This window comes from Ciona robusta, chromosome 5, assembly GCF_009617815.1.
Source record: "Ciona robusta chromosome 5, ASM961781v2".
NCBI classification, from domain to species: Eukaryota; Metazoa; Chordata; class Ascidiacea; order Phlebobranchia; family Cionidae; genus Ciona; species Ciona robusta.
The window spans coordinates 1,936,264-1,959,835 of record NC_143239.1 but is presented as its reverse complement, the minus strand read 5'-3'; the positions used below and the strand labels follow the sequence as shown (position 1 = coordinate 1,959,835).

At 31.4% G+C, this 23,572-nt stretch overlaps 2 protein-coding genes across 3 annotated transcripts; both read right to left on the bottom strand.

Annotated features, from left to right (window-relative positions):
- Positions 1–1,758: 1,758 nt before the first annotated feature.
- On the bottom strand, positions 1,759–20,238 carry LOC149735459 (AP-3 complex subunit delta-1-like). Of its 2 annotated transcripts, none has more exons than XM_089878345.1 (30): positions 20,078–20,238; positions 19,484–19,579; positions 19,341–19,421; positions 18,694–18,882; positions 18,323–18,452; positions 17,652–17,791; positions 17,227–17,300; positions 16,746–16,795; positions 16,390–16,439; positions 14,000–14,048; positions 13,375–13,520; positions 12,876–13,024; positions 12,311–12,440; positions 11,758–11,861; positions 10,933–11,158; positions 10,080–10,225; positions 9,740–9,896; positions 9,212–9,268; positions 8,690–8,806; positions 8,136–8,300; positions 7,675–7,751; positions 7,194–7,326; positions 6,962–7,090; positions 6,530–6,594; positions 5,678–5,804; positions 4,783–4,958; positions 3,966–4,211; positions 3,311–3,435; positions 2,631–2,713; positions 1,759–2,373 (listed from the first exon to the last, which is right to left on the bottom strand). In XM_089878345.1, the coding sequence occupies exons 1-30, from the start codon at positions 20,171–20,173 to the stop codon at positions 2,284–2,286; spliced, it is 3,603 nt and encodes a 1,200-aa protein (XP_089734471.1). In that variant the 5' UTR covers positions 20,174–20,238; the 3' UTR covers positions 1,759–2,283. The 2 variants fall into 2 exon arrangements, with proteins under 2 accessions (XP_089734471.1, XP_089734472.1); XM_089878346.1 differs by having other exon boundaries at positions 16,390–16,418.
- Positions 20,239–20,637: 399 nt separating this feature from the next.
- LOC149735458 (uncharacterized) lies at positions 20,638–23,520 on the bottom strand. Its single transcript, XM_089878360.1, has 6 exons — positions 23,379–23,520; positions 23,173–23,297; positions 22,341–22,421; positions 22,046–22,218; positions 21,522–21,628; positions 20,638–21,139 (listed from the first exon to the last, which is right to left on the bottom strand). Exons 2-6 carry the CDS (start codon positions 23,293–23,295, stop codon positions 20,970–20,972), a joined length of 654 nt encoding a protein of 217 aa, XP_089734486.1. The 5' UTR covers positions 23,296–23,297; positions 23,379–23,520; the 3' UTR covers positions 20,638–20,969.
- Positions 23,521–23,572: the final 52 nt, after the last annotated feature.

Here is a 23,572-nt window from a genome sequence, read left to right as displayed (position 1 = left end):
ACTTTTCAGTGCTAACTGTATTGACTTTGATCTCTCACTGTATTGTGAGAGTTATAATCGTTAGTAGTGATAATAAAAGTTAAAAAGACCAAATATCTGCAGTTTGATAAAGCAGTCAGAACGAGTTCAAAGAGTCCGCTTAGGCGTTTAGTCCATGAGCACACAACCTCGGAAATCAATATACAATCTACTAGCAGCAGCAACTGCAGCCAACAAGAGGAACGCCGCACGACTACAACCCACTGTAAACTTCGTATGTGTGGTCGCACTTGGCAACTGTAAAACGGATAACGTATCATTAAACGGGCAGCGATTTGCCATTCACACAAGCGCTTACTACAATAGCAATATCTTGTTACAAGTCATTATCTTTCGGTGCCTGTACACCCTGATTGCCGTGGTTAACTATTTTGGTTTCTATAAAAATTATCTACACACTGAACAAAAGATGCCACTGTATATTGGCCTGAAGTAAAATCTCAATAATGGAATTCAAAGCTATATGTTCTTACTTACAGCAGTGACGCTGACTGCTAAACTGTGTAAAAAGCAATTCCCCTCCAGCGATAAGTTGAAGAAATAATTTGTCTTACTTTTTTCTGAACCAGTGATCCATGATAAGGTATTTGCACTGCAATGCAGTGTATAGATTTAGCACTTCGGTATATTATGGTATATATAGATGTATATTACTTGTTTGTTATTCGTCTTTCGTGACTCAGTTGTACTTTGTGCGATGCCGGAAGCCATGAAAACGTTATAGTTAACGCCATGTGTATGTATAGTTAGCGCACTATTGTATAAAACACAGAATGGAGTTATGTATTCGTTATACAAGTTAACTGTTCTACACTGTTCGGCGTCGTGACACCATGTCTTTCACTAGCCGAAAGAATACGGAATCCAGACTCATTGTCTGCCCATGTTTCTGAAACCCAGTGGGTCTGAATCAACAAAAATCTTACTCTTCTGGAGTCATCATTAACACATTATTGACACTGTCTGAGTGTCCTTAAAATCGAGACAATGCATTCTAACTAAAAGGTGAATTGGAACTATAACCCTATGAAGCAAAGGGCTGCTACCATACCAATAGACTTGTACGCTATGATAAACAGTTTGAAACTGCTCACGAGCGACACCTCGCGAATCTAAATATTAATAAAGTAAGGCCCACAACAAAATAATCCAAAATGTAAGCACACAAAAAGTAACATCTAATAATCGGACACGAGGTAGGAGAAAGGGAGCAACCGTGATATTACGACTGTCGGTGTCCGCCACGCCAGGCTCTAGATAAGTCACAGCTATTTACTCGAGTGATTAGAGTAGTGGCGATTAACTGTCCGACAAGGTTGTTAGGCGCTTGTATCGTAACCGAAGGATACGGGATTCTATGTTCGATAATGTTACAATTGATGGCTTAATACTGCTCTAATGAAGTAGTTGTTTAGGAATTGCCTAAATTGTCAGCCCTACACTAACAAACAATAAACACAATTAACCACAAAGTAATATTCATGGTAAGCTGGCACGAAGTGTCATCCGCGTTATAGCGACTATCGTTTTGCGGCCACGCGAGGATAAAATAAGTTACATTCGTTTATTCAAATTAACCACCAAGTTAAATATTCGAAAAACTCGAAGGCGTGTATGGGCTGTATGAAACGGAACACGTTATAACGTCCGTCATTGCCCACCACGCAGAGTTAAATAAGTTTCATTCACATTCGTATATTCAAAATAATAACATGTTGCTTGTATATGATTCACAAACCTTGTATTTATGAAATGATGATTCGACCAAGCCACGTAAGTTAACCATAAACCATTCTAATTTCCACTAATGTTATATTATGCAATAAATGTACAGCGTGTAGAACATAGACATCTTACAAACGATATACGATAAATAACATATACATATGGTTACATTCGACACAAAAATTATTTTCAAAAACAGTAAAATTTTTGTTGGGCAATGATAGAGTAAGCACCAAACAAAATGTAGTGACTACGTAATAGTATTTCATGTCTAACTAAAATAAATAAGAAATTTAATATGCTAATTCAAATGTGGAGTGCCAGTATAAGAACAATACAATATTAGTACAACATTTAAGGTGATTGCTCATTTTTAAATCGTCTTGGAGATAAAACGATGGATTTAAATATTGCATTATGCAAAAAAATCGTCTTCTTGTGTTGTTTGGCTATTAATGATCATTTAACACCAAAATGCCCCTTTGCACAAAACCATTATCTCACATACAGGATACGATCTTATGTTTTCCCCACCATTTTGACTTCATCCATTATATTAGATAGCAACGAACTATTATCACTTTTTCCATCGATGCTTATACCATTGCCCTGTCAAATACAATATGTATTACCAAAGTATAGTAAAGTGGGACATAAAGGGCTTTCTTTCTCTTTTTTTCTCATGTCATTTGGTAGGAATCATAATTAAAAACATTACGGAGTTATATAACCATAAACCTATAACTCTAAAAGAGCATCGTTAATTATTAAAAACACAACCAGGAAATGTGGGATTTAAGTGCTAACAGCATTCCAACCTATTCCATAGTACTATTAAACTAAAAACTTACAAACTACAGACTTACCACACTTTTAACCAGCAAGCAAACATGGTGTTTCTGAATAGATGACGAATAAAGTGAAGCACTGTTCCCAATTTGTTCTACAACTGTTAAAAAAACATTGCCATTTATTCAACACCATAACACAGTGACTTGAATGAATGTAACTTACTTTATTCTCGCATGGCCGAAAAAAGGACAGTTGTTATAACACGGGCTTAACACCTCTTGCCAGCTTACGAGTTACCATGTATATTACTTTGTGGGTGATTATTATTATTTTTTTTTTATATATATATATATGGAGATAATTTGGACAACCCATTAGTGACCACTGGGTTGGAGCAATTGCCGTTAAGTGTCTTGCCCAAGGACACATAAGACCACAATGGTAGCAGCGACTTGGCATTCGTAACGTAACCAAAGCATACCAGGTTCACGGCTTGATGCTGCTACTGTGGGCGAGTGAAACACACTGAATGGTAATTGCTCCAAACCAGTGATCACTTCACAAAAAGAGTTTTCCAATTCGTCAGCACCAGCCCGAAAAAAAGACAATCACCCACAAGGTTATACCTATCAACTTGTTACTGGTACATAGTGTATAAAATGAAAAATTAGGCTAAAAATATAACAACTATTATTTTCATCGTCATTTTCCTGCCCCTATAAAATAAAACAATCTAACAAAGAAACATTCATACCAGCAAATTTAATGTAGAAACAAAGTTTCTGCAGCATTAATTCTAAAGTCATGTCTGTGTTGTTGAACTGATATGAAGCTTTGTCTGTAACTTCACCAGATGATAACAACTTGGTGAACCGATCACTGTAATTAACCATTGTTAATTAAATAATATACAATTGGTACTATATAAAATATATACACTTAAACTTCAATTATTTAAAGTAAAAAAGGGGAAAACAGGATTTACTCTATACCTGACCAGAGCTACACATAATAAAAGGGCTTATGCACATCATTAAGAGGCTCGACACTACTGCTATGGTAAAAACCTACACCCCAAATGCCTATAGCAGTGCTCTTCAACCTTTTCCAGGTTGGTGAGCTCCTAAAGTTGTTGCGACGAACGTATGCACCCCTGATTGCTTTAACGTAAAACTATGACGTTTCGCAAGTGATGCAAGATATGGAACTCATAGAAAAAAGACTGTAGGAAAGTGTGTTTTGTTAAATTTGTTAGAAAATATTTGTTTAAAATGTTCAAAACTAATAAAAGGCATATTTTTGTGCACTCTAGGGTGCACCGTGCACACCGGTTGAAGAGCACTGTTCTATAGTAATAGGATATTCAATAACTTTGACATATATTTTCTTTAGAAATAGATTAACCAAACCTTGACAGTGGTGTTGATATAAGATACGCGGAACATGGCAGATGTAATTTAAAGTCCAGTTTCTCTTGGTTAGTATGTTGTTTCGTATCATCCTGTACCATGTATGTTATGGTACCCTTAAGTCGCTGTGGCATGGTTACACTGGATGCCGTGAACTCAAGTTGACATTCATTCCTTGCTGAAGGTGGCAAGGAAAAAGGGATTCGCACAGCGTCATGTGACGAGCTACCACCATCTCGAATCAGTCTAAAAATATGTTATAATTGTTAAGTTTCCATTGATATTAGTTTGTATTGTATCTATGTGGTGCCATTTTTAATCATGTGCATTAATGTTCTGCCTCAGTGATTTTGCCTTTTTCCTTTTCCTGTCTGACCTTGTTGGTCATACATTCTAAACATGTGCTTGTACTTTGTGGGGCTGTAAATGAGCCCAACTTTAAATAAAGGTTGGAGTGTTTAAGTTGTAAATGGATGATACTAGGTTCAAAGTTCACTGCTGCTATATCGCTGAGTGCTTTAGTAAGTCACATAACGGTATTTGGTCAACTTTGTCTTACATTCTAGTAACTAGTCCAAAGCCTTGCTGAAGTACCTTACCTATATAAAATAGAATTGGTACAACACATCAGACACTTATGTAAAAAATAGGCGATCATCCACAAAACAAAAAATAAATGTGTACTTGATAACTTGGACAATGTGTATAAATAATAGACCCCTGTGTTGCTGTGTGCAAAAGAGACACTGCTGTAAAAGCCAGCGAATTGTCCCACAAAGATATAGCAGTGATTTTATACCCTATGCGGTATACCAACCTTGTATTCAATGTATCAAGGACATTAAACTCAATAGTTTTGATAAAACTTGAAGATAAATTGGAGAAAACACAAGATACAGTGATTTTCTTTTCTTGTCGTGGTATGGATCGTGTTTCAAACTCAATTCTCATGTCTTTGTTTTCAGTAAGCAATGTATATCGACTCATTTGGATCTATTACAAATTTGATAGTTTAGTTATAGGGATGTCTTATGCTATGGCGCATTGGTTAGCGTGCCTGTAAAAATTACGGTTCAAAGAAAAATGCTGTTCTCATTGTGGGTGTATTTGTCCTTGGGCAGGAAGTGCTCCAACCCAGTGGCCTTTGTCCAAACTGTCAGCCATACATTAATAAAAAATCTCCCGCAAAGTTTTATATGTGGTAACTCAGGTACAAGGTGTGTGAAAGAAAATACCTATATTATAATGACATACGTTGCCCTTACCATGCTAGGATTATTAAAATACATACATCTGTAGTTAAAAAATTCAGAAGATACTAGATAGGTTCTTAAAGGCTCAATCAAAAATTATAAAAAATAGTTTAAAATTAAAATGCAATTTCTTTACAAACTATTCAAGCCTTACTTGCAAGACAATGCCCTATGAAGGCCAAAAACACGGTTCGCTATAGTTTAGGACACAACAAATTTAAGAAGTAAAAATTCAAATTTTTTTTATAAATAATTAGAATAGTACTTTGGGGTAAGATGGGACATTTTTAGCACATAATATCCAAATATTCTGATCGAGTTTTAAACAATCAACAACGGTATATAACAGTCATCAGAATACGGTTTCATAATTCTTTGAATGATCTTTGTTTACTACTAAATGAGATGAGAAAACAGAATGAAAAGGTGTCCCATCTTCCCCCACCTTACTATATATACCTGTGGTTCAGAAGGAGGGGGTGTTTCTTCTACTTCTGCAGATTTTCTTTTTGATTTCTTTGCTTTTTTATTTCTCTTTTTTTCTTTTGAAATTTTTTGTGTTGGCTTGTCATCCTCTACAGCCACACTGTGGGTGATAGAATTATTATTATGTTTATGCAAGTATGGGTATTTGGTGGGTATCCAAAATTGCGTTTTAGGTGTATTACTGTTTATACATGGAACCATATTTAAGTAATATTTTTCCAAAAATATTCTACATTTATTTTGGTTTAAATCGAGGTAGGTAAAAGTATTATTTGTGTATTAATGTTATCTAATTTTCTTAGTTACAACTAATTTATATTTATTCTATTTGGAAAACAATTAGTTGGATGTAATTCTGTAAAAATACCAGGCATCACTACACAAGATAATGGGGCAAATCTAACTCAAGTTACAAGTATTTTATATAGTAGGGTGGGGGAAGATGGAACACCTTTTCATTCTATTTTCTCGTCCAATTTGGTGGGAAGCATATAAAATTTAAAGAGTTATAAAACCTTATCCCTAAGACTCCCATATACCGATGTTAATTATATAAAACACGATCAGGATGTTTGGATATCATGTGCTAAAGGTGTCCCATCTTCCCCCACCCTACTTTATTTATACTTTTTAAAATTTTAAAGTACAATTAATTCAATACAATATTGTGGCTGTGGGAATAACTAGCATTACTGTATGGGATAATTGGACCAAACCTAATCCAAATCCCAGGTCCCATGGAATGCCTTGCTTTTAAACCTAAGTAACCTCAACCATATATAACCATCATTGTATTAATAATTAAATACAATATACACTACATACCCATTCACTACAGGTTCTTCCATCTTTTCACTTGAATCATTTAACCAAAAACTCAAATCATCTTCCTGTAAAATATAAAACTGCAATTATTAACATTATACAAATACTATGTGACTTATAACTAAAAGTTATGAAAAGACAACTAAAATACGAAACTTCATGAAGACATGGGGCATTTATTATGATAAAAAATTATGTAAGCTTTTACTGTTAAACAAAAACATCTGATAATAGAAGTAAAGTAATGGCTAAATCTCAGGGCAAGTCACAGTGTAGGCTCTCACTCATATAAAATCGACCCTAAGCTAGAAATCTACCACATGTGAAAGATAACCACCTGTAAAAACATATTTTCTAGTGGGGTAACAGCAGTAAAAACAAATTAAAATTACAAAACTTTAAAATACACATATAATTCAACATAATACAAACCTTTTTCTCTTTTTTAACTTGAACAACATCTTGTTGATCAACCTGTTGATGTTGATGACCATTCACTGTCCTATCAACATCAACTTCATCAACCAACAAACTTTCAACAGGTGCAGAATGATGTTTCTTCTATAAAAAAAATAATAAAAAAAATAAAAAAAATAACACTATTATTAAAAAACTACATTTCAATATTGCCTTCATAATAAATTTATTTCTAAAGTTTTATTACCTTGTGCTTTTTCTCTTTTTTATGTTTTTTCTTTTTCGATGGTTTTTCTTTCTTTTCTGGTTCTTCTATAATAAGCTTAGCACTCGTTTCTCGGTGCTTTGGTTTTGGTAAAGCTTCTGATGCAGTTAATGGTCTGTGAAAATAATAATAAAATTTATTGTAAGGTAGGTGTTTACAACAATATAAAATATGAATCGTATTTTAATCCCCTATGTCCATTTTCCACAACAACATGAAATATTTCATTCATAAAGAAAAACTTATAATTTTTCATTCATAAAATAAAACTTCCAATTTTTCAAACATAAAATAAACTGCTAGCAAAGAAAATCAGTAGTGTTTTACTGTTTAAACTTAGCACAATTTTACCAGATGTAATGGTGTAATACATTTTTTAATATACAACTTGAAAATTTAATATAGCATATGTAATACAACTATAATTATTTTGTACCAACCGTCAATTGAAATGTAAACTTACGAATCAAGATCAATATCGAGAGCTTTGTGAGGATCGATCGATGGATTTTCATCTTCAGAATCCGTTTTCACAGCTCCCTGGTTTAACAAGGAGTTTAAACATAAAACAAAAAATGGCATTTTATCACAAAACATAAAAATCCTTACGAAAACAAAGAAAAAAACAAAACAAAAGAAAACCAAAGATATTAAAGTTCTTGCGTTCCAATGGTTCCACTGCCTCTGGCAACTTTTTATTTAAAATTTTTCATTTGTAAAGTTTTATTTGTTTTGACAGCTCCCTTTTTAACAGTAAATTTTAAAACATAACAAAAAATGGCACTTTAACACAAAACAGAAAAAAAACAACAATTTTTAAGAAAAAAATCAAAGAAACAAATGATGTTATAGCTTTTGGTATTCAATTGCTTCTGGTTTAAAAACTACAAAACAAATTAACAAAAATTCTCATTTGTCAATCACCTCTGGCATTTCTTCATTAACAATTTCCACTGCATGCACAGGAGCAATATCCTCCTCTTCCTCTGGCTCCTCCTGCTCCTCTCTCTTCCTTCCATGTTTTCCTCTTTTAGCTTTCTTCTTTTTAACAACGCGTTCTGCTCTTTGACGACGTCTCCGATCTTGTTCCTGAAAACATCAAAAAAAGATTAAAGAACATTCTTGTAGAATATAATAGCCTACTCATTTTGTTAATGTTACTAGAAAGAGATTTCAATCACATTTTTTAGGTTCTTTTGTAAAATATTCATTGACCTAATCGTTATTGTAAAACATTAAATTTAAGGAATTAAATTTTCTTACTGAAAAAGATAGTTATGTAATTATTAAGTATAAAATATTTTTTTTATTTATTTATTTTTTTTTATGGGTGAGGTCCTTGTCAAGGACCTGGGATCTAGGCCAAGCCAAATTATTAAATATTAGTAAATAATATATTAATTCTAATCAAATATAACACATTACATTTTACTTAAATAAAATATTCTACAAAATTAAAACACCCATGGGTAACTTACCATTTTAAAATACCTATCACTGCTAGGCAACCCAGGTACATGTAGAGGTACTGATATATCGAGGTTAATGCTTCCTGCTTCACTTTCTTCATCAGGATTCATATATCCTTCAGCTTTCTATTAAGTTAAGCAAGAGGTAAATAATGTTAAACATGGTAAAAAAAATTTAATTATAAAAAATTTAAATTTATAAGTTAAAAACAATTATTAAAATAAAAAAACACATTTTTTACTTAGAACATTTTTTTCATTTGTTTATAATGACTTGCAGTAAGAAAAAAATGTGTAACTGAAATCATATTAACCAATACCAATACACCAGATTCTTACATTCTAAGAACCAAGATGTGCTAATTTTAATTTTTAACAAATATCCAAATTTTACCATGCTTACAGAAATATTGTAAAATTAAATTTAAATTGTATTTTATAATGTCTGGCATATTTATAGTAGGCCTACAATTGTTAAATTAAAACTTAAATTTATAATGCGTAGATTTAAGTACTTCTGTAGTAGATTACCTTTGACATCAAGTAGTTGGGGTTGCTCGCTTGTTCAACCATGCGTTCCTCGCGTAACTGTGATGCAAACAATATCATCATTAATTCTATTCTAAATGGGTAAGGTAGCATTGAGAAATCATCAGACGGCCAAAAGAGTTAACCAGAGATGACATGCCATTATACCAGCAGAATACAATATAGGCCTATTCTTTTTTGGTTGAAGATAATTTGTGAGTGGAAATAGATGTAATAGTAAGACATTTGCCCTAAATGCCAAAATTCACTCAACAGCAATACCCCAGATCAATATTTTTATATATAAATCTAAAAGCGATCTTCTGGCAATTTAAATATTTAGCCAAATTTAAATATTTGCCTAATGGTAAATGTAAAATATTAAATTTAGGCAACTAAGTTTTTGTAATTAAAAAAAGATAGTTATGTAATTATTAACTACTAAATATTAGTAAATAATATATGATTTATTTTAGGCTTATAATACACCTTGCAGCAACAGCATACAAAAATTTTTTGTATTATAATTACTTTATTTAGTTCTTCTTGTGAATATTCCCTCCTCTTCTCACTGGTGGGTGAATAGAAGTCATTATATGATCGCTCATACTCCATCTTCTGCTCCTCCTTGGCATCTTCATCTTCTGAAGAGGATGGAGGATCGTTGATCCAAGCATCCAAGTCCAACCTGGGAAAAATATACCAAACTAAAAGAGTTTTACAAAAAAAAAAGGAAAACACGGCTGATTCTCAAAATGTACAGTCCGAAGCATTTTAACTAAAAGATAAATATAAAGAACATAGGTAATAAAAAATTACAATAAAATGCATTAATTTTTATTATAATTAAATATACACTAAACATACTGACCCCTCAGGAACAGGAACTTTGCGTTGAGCTTTCGGGGCAACTGGGTTTAATTCTCCTTTAAATAAACAAGAAAACTCATCCACTTCAAATAATCCTTTGTTTTGCAACTTTTCTATGTATTTCAGCAATGTGAGAATACATGAGGCCTGTAATGATAAACTGTTTTATAACCATGTGTTTCAATAAATCAAAAAATGAAGAATTAAAACTTAACAATTAAAAAGTATATACACCCTAATAAAAATCCAAAAAGAAAAAAGAAATTTAAAAATAAATCTAAAGGTTAGGTAATACTTGGGTTGAGGTGCAACTATTGCTGGTTAGGCTTAAGTCAGTAGTTGCTACAGAAGATATTTAGAAACCAAGGCATTATTGCATTCAACTAAATAAATTTATTAATGCCCAATTGCTCGTATTTATTAAACATTGCATCCCATTCACACACAAAAAGCAAGACGGCTTGTAAAGTAGTGAAAAAAGATAGCTCAACAAAGGACATTACAATTACCCTTTTTAATTTTGAACAAATTTTTCTTTTCACATTTTTACTTGTTTATGTGTATTTTGTTTCTTTGCATAATTATGCCGCTGAAAAGCTGGGATTAAGGTACTATCTGCTTAGAATTAGGCTGATATTTGTGTTAAGTCAGTAGTTAAATTTATTAAGAGCACCTCACAGCACAAGCACATGTTTAGAATGAATGACCAACAAGGCCAGACAGAAATAGGAAAAAGGCAAAATCACTGAGGCAGAACATGATGCACATAATTGGGGAGGGGCACCACGCATACAGAATAGATACAATAGGAACTAAAACAATGGTAACTTAACAATTTGTATAACCCAACATACCCTCTCCTGCACTTCAAGGTTGGAGCTTTGAATAAAGATGGGTAATTTCTCTTGTAACGACTGTGTGAGACCAACTCCTTTATCATCACTATCTTCAGCACGTTTCAATGCAACAGCATACAGTTTCATTACATTATGCAAGTATACACCTTGTATATGGCTTGGTAGAGTAGTAGCACGTGGTCTAACCATGGCATGAATCAAACAATCTGGACTCTCAACAAATCTATACAAAAAACTAGGTTTAGATGCTATGTATATATATGTAGTACAGTGGGAGAAGATGGGACACCTTTTTATTTTAATTTGAATATTATGTGCGAAAGGTACCCCATCTTCCCCCAAACACTATTATATATATATATAAATATTATAAGTCATTCTATACAGTAATGTATACACGAGGATTAATTTCTAAGACCACAGCTAAAATACTACATGTTAATTCAGATAACAGAGCACTTAACCTATTCCATCTAAGTTTAAAACGTGTTAAAACTACAGACAGTTAGTCAATGTGGTGATTATTTTTGATTTTTTTAAAATGAGTTTGTAAAGTCATCTTGTGATAGATATTTAACATTACAAATAGGTTTTTCAGCGACATACATAGCCGAGGCATAACATACTGAAACATAGTTAATATTTTAAGTGATCTATGTTTCAGTGTGTTATGCCTAATATATTTTTTAAATCCAGCCCTGTAAGTAAAGTTTTAAGTTTTATAAATAATAAAACGCTCTGTATATAAAGTTTAATTTACAAATTTTATTTTAAATGATCATCATAAAAAATTGTGATTAAAATGTGCAAGATTTGTCTTACTGAGCAAACTCCCCACAAATATAAGCAGCTGCGTATAATACTTCCTCCATTCCATTACGATGAAGTTGACTCATTAACGCATGAGCATTCTCCAGTAATGTGGCCTGTATGTCAATACAAGGTTGTTTAATATTACAGTATTTCACCATTGAACACAAAAGATCATTTTACAATTTAGAAGAAAATCGCGAAGAAATTTGTTACATTTTATAAGTAATAAATTTTAACAATTTTTAAATGAAGCCTGTAAAAGGCATTTCAGAGTTTATTTATTTTAAGATGGTAACGAAAAGAAAAAAAGCATGTTAAGTACAAACTGTTTTACGTACCATTAATTACCAGTAAAATATAAACCATTTTTAAGCCTATTAGAAAATAAAAATAACCATAATAAATATAAAACAAATCATTTTAAAAAGAACTAAAAATAAAAAAATAAATATTTCAAATAAAAAAGAAGTCATTCAAAGACTATTATTAGTGTATTCAGTCAGAATCTAACCCATTTTAATTAAAAACCATTAAAAATAAAACAAACATATTAAACACACACCATTTGATGAGCAGCAAATTGTCGAATACTTTTCACTCTGATAGCAACATCGAGTATTTGCGATGAAATTAAACCACCATGACTACTTGAACCATCTATTCTAGTTAGTTCTATCAATACACTGATGTACCTGTGAAGAAAATGTAATTAAACAACGAATATTAATATTTTAGGTAAAATTTATACAGTCAACCCCGCTTAATGGAACCACATCGGGACCAAGCCAAACTGGTCCGATTAAGCGGGTGGTCCGATTATGCGGGGTTGACTGTATTAATATATTGTGTAAAACTATGAAAATAGGTCAACATAAAATGAAACAATTTCAGAAAGCTTTAAATTCAAGATTAAATCTAAGAATTATAATATTGGAAAAAAATCAATAATATTTATGTACAACTTTCAAACCTAAAAATTACACACTAATTAATAATTTATAAACTACATATAATAAATAACCCATATTAATGAATAAAGATATGATAAGTTCATATTATTAGTTTAACTATTAGACATAATAATATAATACTCAATACTATTCGATAAAAATACAGTTGTTACTTACCACTCAAAGTTAGTAATATACTGGAAATTATTTTGGCAACAAATTTCGATTATTTTGCTGATTAATTCATCCCTGTATTGACTTCCATCTGCCTTTGCAACGTGGATCATTAATTTCTTAACTATTTCCATCAAATTCTTCTTGGAAACCTGAAAAATAATTTATCGTCATGTAAAAAATTATCTTAATGTAAAAATTAAGGTTTATTTTGGAAATAGGCATGCTTTTTTTAAAAATGTTAAAAGTTTTTGTACCTGAACACATTAATAATGTTACAGTAAAAAACACACGAGATTTAGGTTTTTAAATAATTTATGAAAGTGTTTCAATCATAGAATTGAAACAATAGAAAAAAAAATATAGAAATATTTTTTAACTTGGTTTAAATCCCACGACTCATTGCATGCCTTGCTATAAGACATCATTTTCTGGCAAGGCATGCCGTTATTAGCCTTGCAACAACAATATGAGTTATATGACTCATGTAACAGTATCTCACCATTCCAAATAACAAGTCCAGCGCTCGTAATCGAATTGATTCATCTTTGTCATCCAAACACTGCAAGATCAAATCCTTGTGTGCTTGTACAGCTTTCGGATGAGTTTTTAAAATGCGTGACATCGCAAGAAGACCAAGATATTTTACTGTCAAACAAATTATCAGTTAGTTTAACTAGATAAAATGGTTTTCTGAATTTTGTAACTTTCTTTCTAGTTTCTATTTCTTTTAATAATTAAAACAAAAAAATTCATCAGGTAACAAATTAAATAGTAATAAAAACACTTTTAAATTAAACTGGACAAAATGTAGTTCTGATTTTTTTAACTACCACATATGTTCTTTGGATTTCTCTTAATATTTAAAAAAATATAAACTAATCAGGTAACGAATAAAAGAGAGAAAAAAAAGTTTTTAAGTTAAATGGTACAAAATGTATTTCTGTATTTTTAAACTATCACATAATTATGTTCTTTGGATTTCTCTTAAAATTTAAAGAACATAAACTAATCAGGTAACGAATGAAATAGAAAAAAAAGTTTTTATAAGAAATTATGTAACAGGCATATTCAGCTATGTTTATATTATTAAAATAATAGCAAGAGATTAACACAACATAACATACAGTTTTGATCAGAATCTTCAATAAGTATCCTCAGCTTTTGTACACACAACTGTAGATAACGTGCTATTTTAAATAAAGTTACTTTAAATAAATATTTAACCATAATTAACCAGTTATAGTAAAACAACAAATAAATCAGAGCAATTTACAAAATTATGTGTATGAAAATGTCCACTCAATTTAATCAATAAATTATATATTATCTTTTTTTATAAGTGGACAAAGTGATAAATAGGCTATTTAATACTATTATAATACATAAATTAACGTAAAACATAGCAAATCCAAATTTTCATTGCTTAGGAAAGTTACAATTAATATTTCTTTTCATTGTGAATAAAATAAATTAAGCCAAACAAAACTCATTGGTAATTAGGACATTTAAGATGATTATTTGAATTAATTCCAAATTTAAACCTTCATAAGTATCCCATGACCCTATATAAAGAATTCAGATTACTTTTTCAACTTCCAAATGAAAATAATACTTAAATAAACATCCTGAAGGGATAACAGTAGGAAATTAGATATTATGATGTGAGTAATACAATGTAACTACATTTCTTAACTATAAATTTTCAAAAAACGGGAGATGTAGAATTCTTTTTGGAATCATATTTTTGGAACTTAAATTTTGCAAACATTTTTTTAAATTACAACCACTTATTTAACTGCCAATGTTCTACAATGCTTGTTATCTTATATAACTTAATATATTGTCTATTACATAGGCGCTCAGTTAGGAGGTGTTGGAGTAGTAAGGCGATGGCTGCTCTACACTTGACATCATATATGATGTCATAATGATTAAGTTATGATGTCACACGTTTTTCACAATAAAGCAAAACTTGGCATCTATAATATGGGAGCCTATATCATATAAAAAGCAGATTTTTTTAATATTACTATTAGGTATAAAGCAGGATTGTAAAAATACCCCTTTTTCAGTGATAATGTCACCGTCCGGATCGTCGAAAAACGTCCGGATTTTTTAGTAGAAATAAATCCTATTTATATTAAAATCAACTTTCTTACGTTCGGCCAACAATATATTCTTTGGTTTCTTTGTTCTGTAATTATTGACGACATAAACGTGCGCTCTATTTTAACCGCATCGGTTACATTGCGAGAACACGGCGAATAGCTAAAATGACGAAACGGTTCGTGCAAACATTAAAAAAAATGCATTTTCCTAACACCTACTGTACTAATTTTGTCACAAATTATGTCACATGGAACCATTATGCGGTGAATTTAAAATGATATTACATTTATTAAAACGACGTATCTAAATCGGTAGAAACAAATGAAAAGTTTTACGCACGTTCATCGTGGATTAAAAATGTAACGATGATTATGTCATAATACCTTTGATAAACTATTAAAATTTTAGAAAACAATTGTGGTTTATGTGCTTCTATATTTCATATAATTGTTTTATTCCCGATATAATTTTAAGCAAGCAACCAAGAATAGTTTAAACTTTAATAAATGCAGGTAAATTGCATTTATGTGAATTTTAATTTGTGCAAATATAAGAGCGAGGAGCGACGCTATCAGTAAATTGGAACCAACGCAAATTGTGATATGATATTACAAAGTATCTTCCCGGGCGAGCTTGGACAGAAGCCAAAAAACATCGTTCGTTGGCACCGCACGAGAACCAGAGTTTCATTACGTCACTTGTCACGAGAATAAATTCACAACGATTGCTTCGTTTGTTAGGTGTAGAATGTATGCTACCGCATGCGTCTATCTTTATTTCCTACGCCCGCGCAGAGCGTAAAAATGTGACGCTCATACACGATGTTTCGATCTCGTGGTTCGTTAGGCAGTGGGCATTCCTTCCGATTGTTACGTAATGAAACGTCATAGTTAATAGTTATGTTGCAATAAAACATGTGACGTAACAATTAAGCGCAAAATGTCAAATTGCAGCACGGCAATGTTTGTTACTCGAGCGACTTCATTAGCTGATTATTACGAACACGCGACGAACATAAAACATTAGATCGCAGCTTTAACAACGGTTTCTATCGCACAGGCGCACGCACTAGAGACTAGACTGTGGTGTTGTGGTGATAGTCAGTAATACGCTTTATAACAAGATTTGGTAGCTTGGGTGACAGCAGACGCATGTAAAACATATTACGTCCGGATTTTCAATAAAATTAAACGATCACCGTCCGGATTTACAACTTTTACAATCCTGGTATAAAGTAGGCTATAAAAACTTTATTTGTTTTTAATCTTATCCAATAGTAATACTTTCTAAACAAATCGTAAAAACTAAAAAAAACTTGTCCAAAATTCTACGAAACACTGGTTTAAATCTCAGCAGTAATATATATATATATGTGATTATAATAAATAAATGTTAGATTAGATACCTGAATTGATGAACCATGGTCTTGCATTCCTGAAGTAAATGATATTAGGACTTCAGTAAGCAGGAGGAATAAGGTCAAATTAATTGTTATCTAACTAAATTTGGTTTACGTTGAAAAAAAGATATAGTACTGTGGGGAAGATATGGCACCTTTAGCACATTATATCCAAATATCCTGATCGTTTTAAACAATTAACAATGTTTTACTGGAGTAGTGAGGATACGGATTTATAATTCTTTGGATGGTTTTTGTTTACTACTAAATGGGACGAGAAAATGGAATTAAATAGTGTCCCATTTTCCCCTACCTACTATATATACAGGGAGATCCTGTTTGGTTACTAAATAAACAAATACCTTGTACAACTGTGTTGATGCACTCGTACAACAGGGACATAGCAGATGTGCTGAAAAATAAGTTACGAGTTATAAACATACGCATACGCTGTTAAGCAAATTTTTCTTGCGTTACCAATGAACATTTCATAACAATCTCATACTTTACTGTTTATTTGATCATGAAAATTAAATAAAAGTTTTTGGTTGGCAGAACTTTTTTTTTCAAATCTGCATTAATCAGAAAAACATTGCAAATATAAAGGTGAAAAAATTATACAAATGAAATAATAAAGTGTTTTGGGCTTTTTAATAAGTTGACACCTACAGTTTTTTATATATAAAAATCTAAACAACAATTAATTAAAGTATAATAGTAGATCACATTCACATTCTTATGTATGGGGTAAGTCAGCAGTTCAAACATTTTTTACAACTTTTTTTACAGTTTAGAACTTTTTTTAAATCCGAGTTTATCAGAAAAACATAGTGCAACACATACTTATGTATGAGGTTAGTCAGCGGTTCAATCAACTTTTTCCCAAGTCGTGGTTCCAGAGGTGTAAGGGCTCCAAACTAGTTTCAAATTAAAAATGTTTAAGTTTTGTGTCCTATTATATATAAAACATGTTATTTAACCAATTTTTAAATGGTTGGGTAATGATTTAAATAAAACATAAAAACAATATTTTTTGAATGATTTTTTTGTTTACTGTATATATTAGTGGTTGCTGAAGGATTGTTTAAATAGTGAGCCATAAAAAATTATATAACCAGCAAAGTCACATATAATGTTGGGAGTAAAGGCACAAAACACATGCAACTATGATTTATATTATAACTTTTAAAGTAGACACTAGACTGCCATTCGACAATAAAGTAATTCTAATTTATTTAATACATGAACATTACTATTACTTCTCTCACCAGTTTAATAATTTTAATGAGAACCCAGTTATTTGTTGAAGATGTCATTAGTTTGAAAAACACTGGAGCCAGAGACAAGTAGTTCTTGGGATTTTTTCTTGCAAGTTCGCAGATAACATTCACAGCAGCAGATTGGACACCTAAAAAACAAAAAATTAAGATGTTTTTAAACAAACAGCTTGTGTATTAAACAGTTTAGTGTTTTTAGCTAATTTTTTAGACCTAGGATTTAGACCAGAGTTGGCCTCTTTCTCTGACGCCCAAACACTTTAATATCTTAATTCACATTATGATCAATTTTAAGTTTTACCTTGATTTATTAACTCAATATGGGTTTTTTAGGCAAATAGTCACAAGGGATGGTATACTCAGCTACCGACTAAACTAGTTGGTCGCGGTAACTATAGGTAAATAGGTTACCACGTTTTTTTAGTCGGCCGAATAAGTTTTTGTGCATTACTTATTACAGAAGTTAGTCTGTCAAAATTGGCCGACTAAAAAAAGCATAATCAAATTTAGGCGGCGATTAGTTTAGTCAGTAGCCGAGTATGCCATCCCAGGATCAGTAAATGAAAAAAAATTATATGCCAATATATGCATCACTACCAGATATACAAAGCAATTATGTAGGCTGAAGGTAGGGCAATGATTTGAATTTGGTTGAAGTTAACCTGGATCAGGGTCTTCTAATTTTTCCTTCAATCTTGGAAAAGCTGGTCTCAAAGCTTCAGGGTAACACAGGAAGATTTTATAAGAAATTAAAACTGCACGCTTGCGTGTGTATGGGCGACTTGATGTCATCTGTTTTAAAATAATAGTTTAACTACGTGAATGATATGGTAGCCTAAATGTTAAAAAGTGTAAAACTAAAAAAATGGCAATTTTCGATGATAATAACACTTTTATAAGGCAAATAAGTTAAAAACTACGAATGCTGAATGTAATAATTCATATACCACTAAAACACAAAGTTTCAAACAATCAACACTGCTACGGTTGAAGTCCATACAAAAGTTCAATTAATTTCATAAACAAAACCTACCAATGCTAGTATATCATTAGCAAGGTCCCGGGCAAGGTCTGGTGTAATGAAGCAAGACAATCCATTCAAAGCTATGCCAGCATCAAAGAAATTTTGGGAACCAAGATCTTTTCGTATCATGTTGGTTGTTAACATTAGAACATCGGTCTCGGAATGAAAACATTGGGAAGCAGCAAGGTATCCAATTCTCTGATTTAAAACAGAATTAGAAATGATTTCCCAAATGTAATAAAAACATATAGTCTACAGAGTATGGGGCATACCCAGTTGCGCTCTTGTACGTACAAAGCATCTATGGCAAACCGCAAACATATTAATACTTCATTCTGATCAACTTAGTGAAAAGGCAAATATCCCACCTATTTTTCAGCAACTGTAGGCTAAATAATCAAACGGACAGTCGCAATTATGAAGAAATTATCGGCTTGTGAATTGCTATTTTGTGTAACTAATTTCCAGGTCAAACGATCGCTATTACGATGCAATGAATCAACGTGTGAATCACTACAGAAATTGCGGTGCCTGTGATATACTGTAAGTTCTTAAGCCAATGTAAGCAGTCAATTACAGAAAGAAATACTACAACAACACATAGGAGTTCAATAAATCTAATTGATTTCCAATAAAAATTGGTACATTTAACAAACCTTGAAAGTAAATTTAGGTGAGCTCATCACTTCAATAATGTTGAAAGCAGCCCAGCTTATATCATAACCCAACATTTGTAACTGCAAAGAAAGTTTTTACAATTAAATCACTGATTCAAAGTGGTAGGCATTAAATATATTACATATATTAGCTTGTTGACAGCATTAGCTTTCACTGCAATATTCTCTTGTTTTAATTCCAACTTAATTTCATCGACACACAAGGAGACATAATGCGCCTGAAAAATAAATAATAAAATGTGAATCAAATTTAAATTACAGAAAATTGGGTTATATATATATTTTTGAAAATGTTGTTGTAAATTTTTATTCAAACAAAATATATTTACCTATGCTATGATTCATTAACAGGATTAATGGTGTTTAAAAATAACAAACCGATTTAACATTGTGTATTTAATTTAGATCATGTTTGTATATTTTAGTGCAATCAATGTTTCTTGTAATTTGTTTCCTGATTCTTTGCCACGCTATCACTGAATTTTAAACATATTTTTGCACATTTGATATTGTGAAATTTAAAAAAAGTGTACTAAAGACACATTACAATGTATTATAATAGCCTAAGCTAAAATTATCCGATGAATTTGATATGTAGTAACAAAGTTAAAGCGACTTTATCTCAAAACAATATATATAGCCTTAATATACCTTTAGCTTCTGTATTTTTATACTTAATGGTCTAATACGAATTGTAATAAATATAACAACCTCACCTCATTACTCTTGTGGTTTCGTATTCCTCTCACAAGATCTTGAAGACTTTTATCAAAGATTCTATCAATACTTCCCTTGACTCTTTTTAAAGCCATATTTTAACTTACACTGTAAATGTATATATAAGCTTTATTACTTTACTGCGTAAACGTTTAAGACATAATGTTTAAATCAGCTTGTACTATTCAACACGTAAATACTTAACAGTTAAAAAACTACAGTATTCAGTGTGGCGTTTCTTCTTATACGTTTGCATTATTACAAAACGTATTTTCGTATTTTGTCAATCGGATTTTAATCCAAATATAATCGCAATATTTTAGAGTACTAACACTGGTACTCACGTCAACGAATTTAAGAGTTCTTAAATAAAACAAATAAGGCAACCGAATCAAAACCACTTTACCGGGTAAGATTTAATTACGAAATCAGCGATTTCTATGTTGGCAAATCCCATGTCATCCAGTGTTTCCAAATTTTAATCATATTTGTCAATAACAAAATAAATATGTATTTGTACTTTCTAGTATATATAATTAATTGTTAACGAAAATAGGTGTTTTATAATTTTTGAAACACTTTATTTTTGGAATATAAAAGACGGACTCTAATAAAAAACAATGAATTTTTTTTATTATAAAGTATACAAAATCGCAGTGTTTCCCCATGCTTTTTACGTGATGGTGGAAAACTGGGAATTTAAAACACTTGCACATTCTGCAATCGGAAATACATAACTGTATGTGGGGCCAAAATTGGATTACGTTTTTTGTATTTTAAAAATAAAATTATGGTTATACGAAATTTCTATAAACCATCAAAACATGATTAGTACATTGTATAACAAATCCACAGTAAAGAAAAATAGATAACACTGAAAAGGGAGAAACACTAAAACAAATTTGTCTTTAACATGATCGCTAGAAATTCATCTTCATCAATGACTTCATCACCATTTGTGTCTGCTACTTCCATCATGTTGGCTATTTCTTTATCATTAAACTTAACACCTGCATCTCTACATACTTTCTTTAGAGAAGTTGCCGTAACGTGCCCTTCATCTGCATAAAATTTGTTTATAAACAATTTAACTCACACCCATATTACATTTTAAATTAATAAGCACCATTCTGGTCAAAAGTGGCAGGGATGCAAATCCTAAACCGACCTGTATGTCAAAATTGGTAATATAATCTATCCCTATACCATGTTAAAGTATTTACTGGTATTCTAACAATTAATCTCAAGACTGAAGTAACTTTAATAAGTTACACTTTACTAAGCTCAAACATACACAAGAATTTAAAGTGTGATCTACTTCTTTAACATTGCTTTTTTTACACCTGTTGTAGTAGTAGCTTAACAATATATTCAATCTGTTCACAATATATTCAAAATATTGTTAAGCATACAGCCTTAAGAAATAATTTATTAATGTACTACCAGGATCAACAAACATTTTGAATCCATGACGTATTTCTTCCAGTATATCACGAGAATCACTTTGTCTTTCAATAATAAACAGCAAAAAATCAGCAAAACTTATTTCTCTAAAAAAACAATGTTAAATTGTATAATGATATTGAAAACAATTTCTACAAAATGATTTGACTATAACACCAACATGCATGCAATATACTTCATCATTAACCACTCATAAATGTCATATACCTGTTTTTAAATTTTTCACAACTAAAAAGTTCCAATTTTGCCAGTCTACACCAGAAACTTTTGCCACACAAAACAAAAATATGGCAAGCACTTGACATACAAAATACTAATGGCAAAACACGGTAATAATAATAAACTACATTTTAGCAGCTCATCGCCCTGTTTAGAACTCTAGCAGGTGTGTGGAACACAGCTACTTAAAAACGCTGCAGTACATTTGACAATACATTTTATAGTTTACCTCTGCTTTATAATTTTCAAACTTTATTTCAAAATGAAATGAATAAAAGTCTCACCCACGGTTCTGTGTGTCTACATCTGCCATCATATCACGTACTTCATTCCTAGAAACCTGAAATCCAAGTATTTTCATGGCTCTGTGTAATTCCTTTATGTCAATTGTGCTGGAGTTGTCCAAATCAAATGCATCAAAAACAACTTTCAAATCACGTATTTCTTGAATCGTCAACTGCAAAGATATTTTTTTTAACTTAAAATCTTTCTGTAAAACTGACTGTTTTATTATTGTTTATGTAAAGTATAAAAAAACTGGTCATAAGGCAAATGTTAAAACAGATTCACACCAATCACCTGTTCAAAAATCTTTGTAGGAAGCTTTAACCCCAGGAATTGTTTCTCATTTACTTCATTGGTTTGCAGAACTGTCAGCAGCTGAAAATATAATCAACTATAATATACTTTATTTTACCATTTACTAATCAAACGAGATAAAAACACAATTTTCATACAACAGCCAAGAACATGATAAATCATTGTCTAGTCCTGCTTATGATTTAAAAAGTTAAGTTAGTTTGTTTTTCTGAATTTCAGTATAATTTTTAATTGTAACAAAAACTAAAGGTTGCTAGAAGTTGCATATATCTTAGTTATTTTGACCAGAAACGTTTTAAAGTCAAGCTCCCTAGACTGGAAATACCATTCATGTACCATATTTCAAAAACGACTCAGTACACATAACCAAAACTTTTTTAAAAAGGTATATGGTTTTTTTTAGCCTAGGGACTACAGAGGTTAGGGCTCTTTTTAAACAGGACTACAGAGGCTAGGGCTCTTTTTAAACAGGACTACGGAGGTTAGGTTTTTTTTCAAACAACTAATATATCTGTAACTCCATTATTGTGATTGGAATATAACTTAAAATTCATTCTGATATACAAGACCATAAGTTGGCTTGTTAAATGGTGGCTCATTTCTCTAATGAGTGTGTAACGCATAGAGTATCTGGTCGAAATACGGGAAATAGTTACAACCGTTTGCAATCCGTAATTTCTGGAGAATCCCAATTTGATGCATACACAATATACAGTGTATTCCAATTATAAAAAAAACAATATGATTATTCTATAAAACAAAAATATTTAAAAACAATATATTCCTATATAAATGCAACAGTTTAACTTACTGCTTGACCAGGTGGGGGAATATCCGGTATATTTGATGGGATTGCTTCGGTTGGATATTGAAAATCGGGTGCTTTTGATTTTTTTTCTTCAGAAATAGACTTTCTTTTTTTCTTTGAAGGCATGTCTAATGAATGCAAAAAATGGGTGAGTTTATTGTACAAAAACTTTACACTAGATGCAGAACAACAGCTGCGGAAAAACTTACTTTCTGTTGTGATTTTTGCCTTTTGGCGTCTGTGACAACCCCAGGCAACAACAAAACTCTAAATGCGGAATTAAGTTCCGTGTTTCCGTCTATGAACCCTGACCGACAACCATTTTTAAACGTTTGTTTTATTTTATTGTTGCTCGTGTATGCTTTAAATAAAGTGTTAAACCAGGAAATTATAAAATGTTACT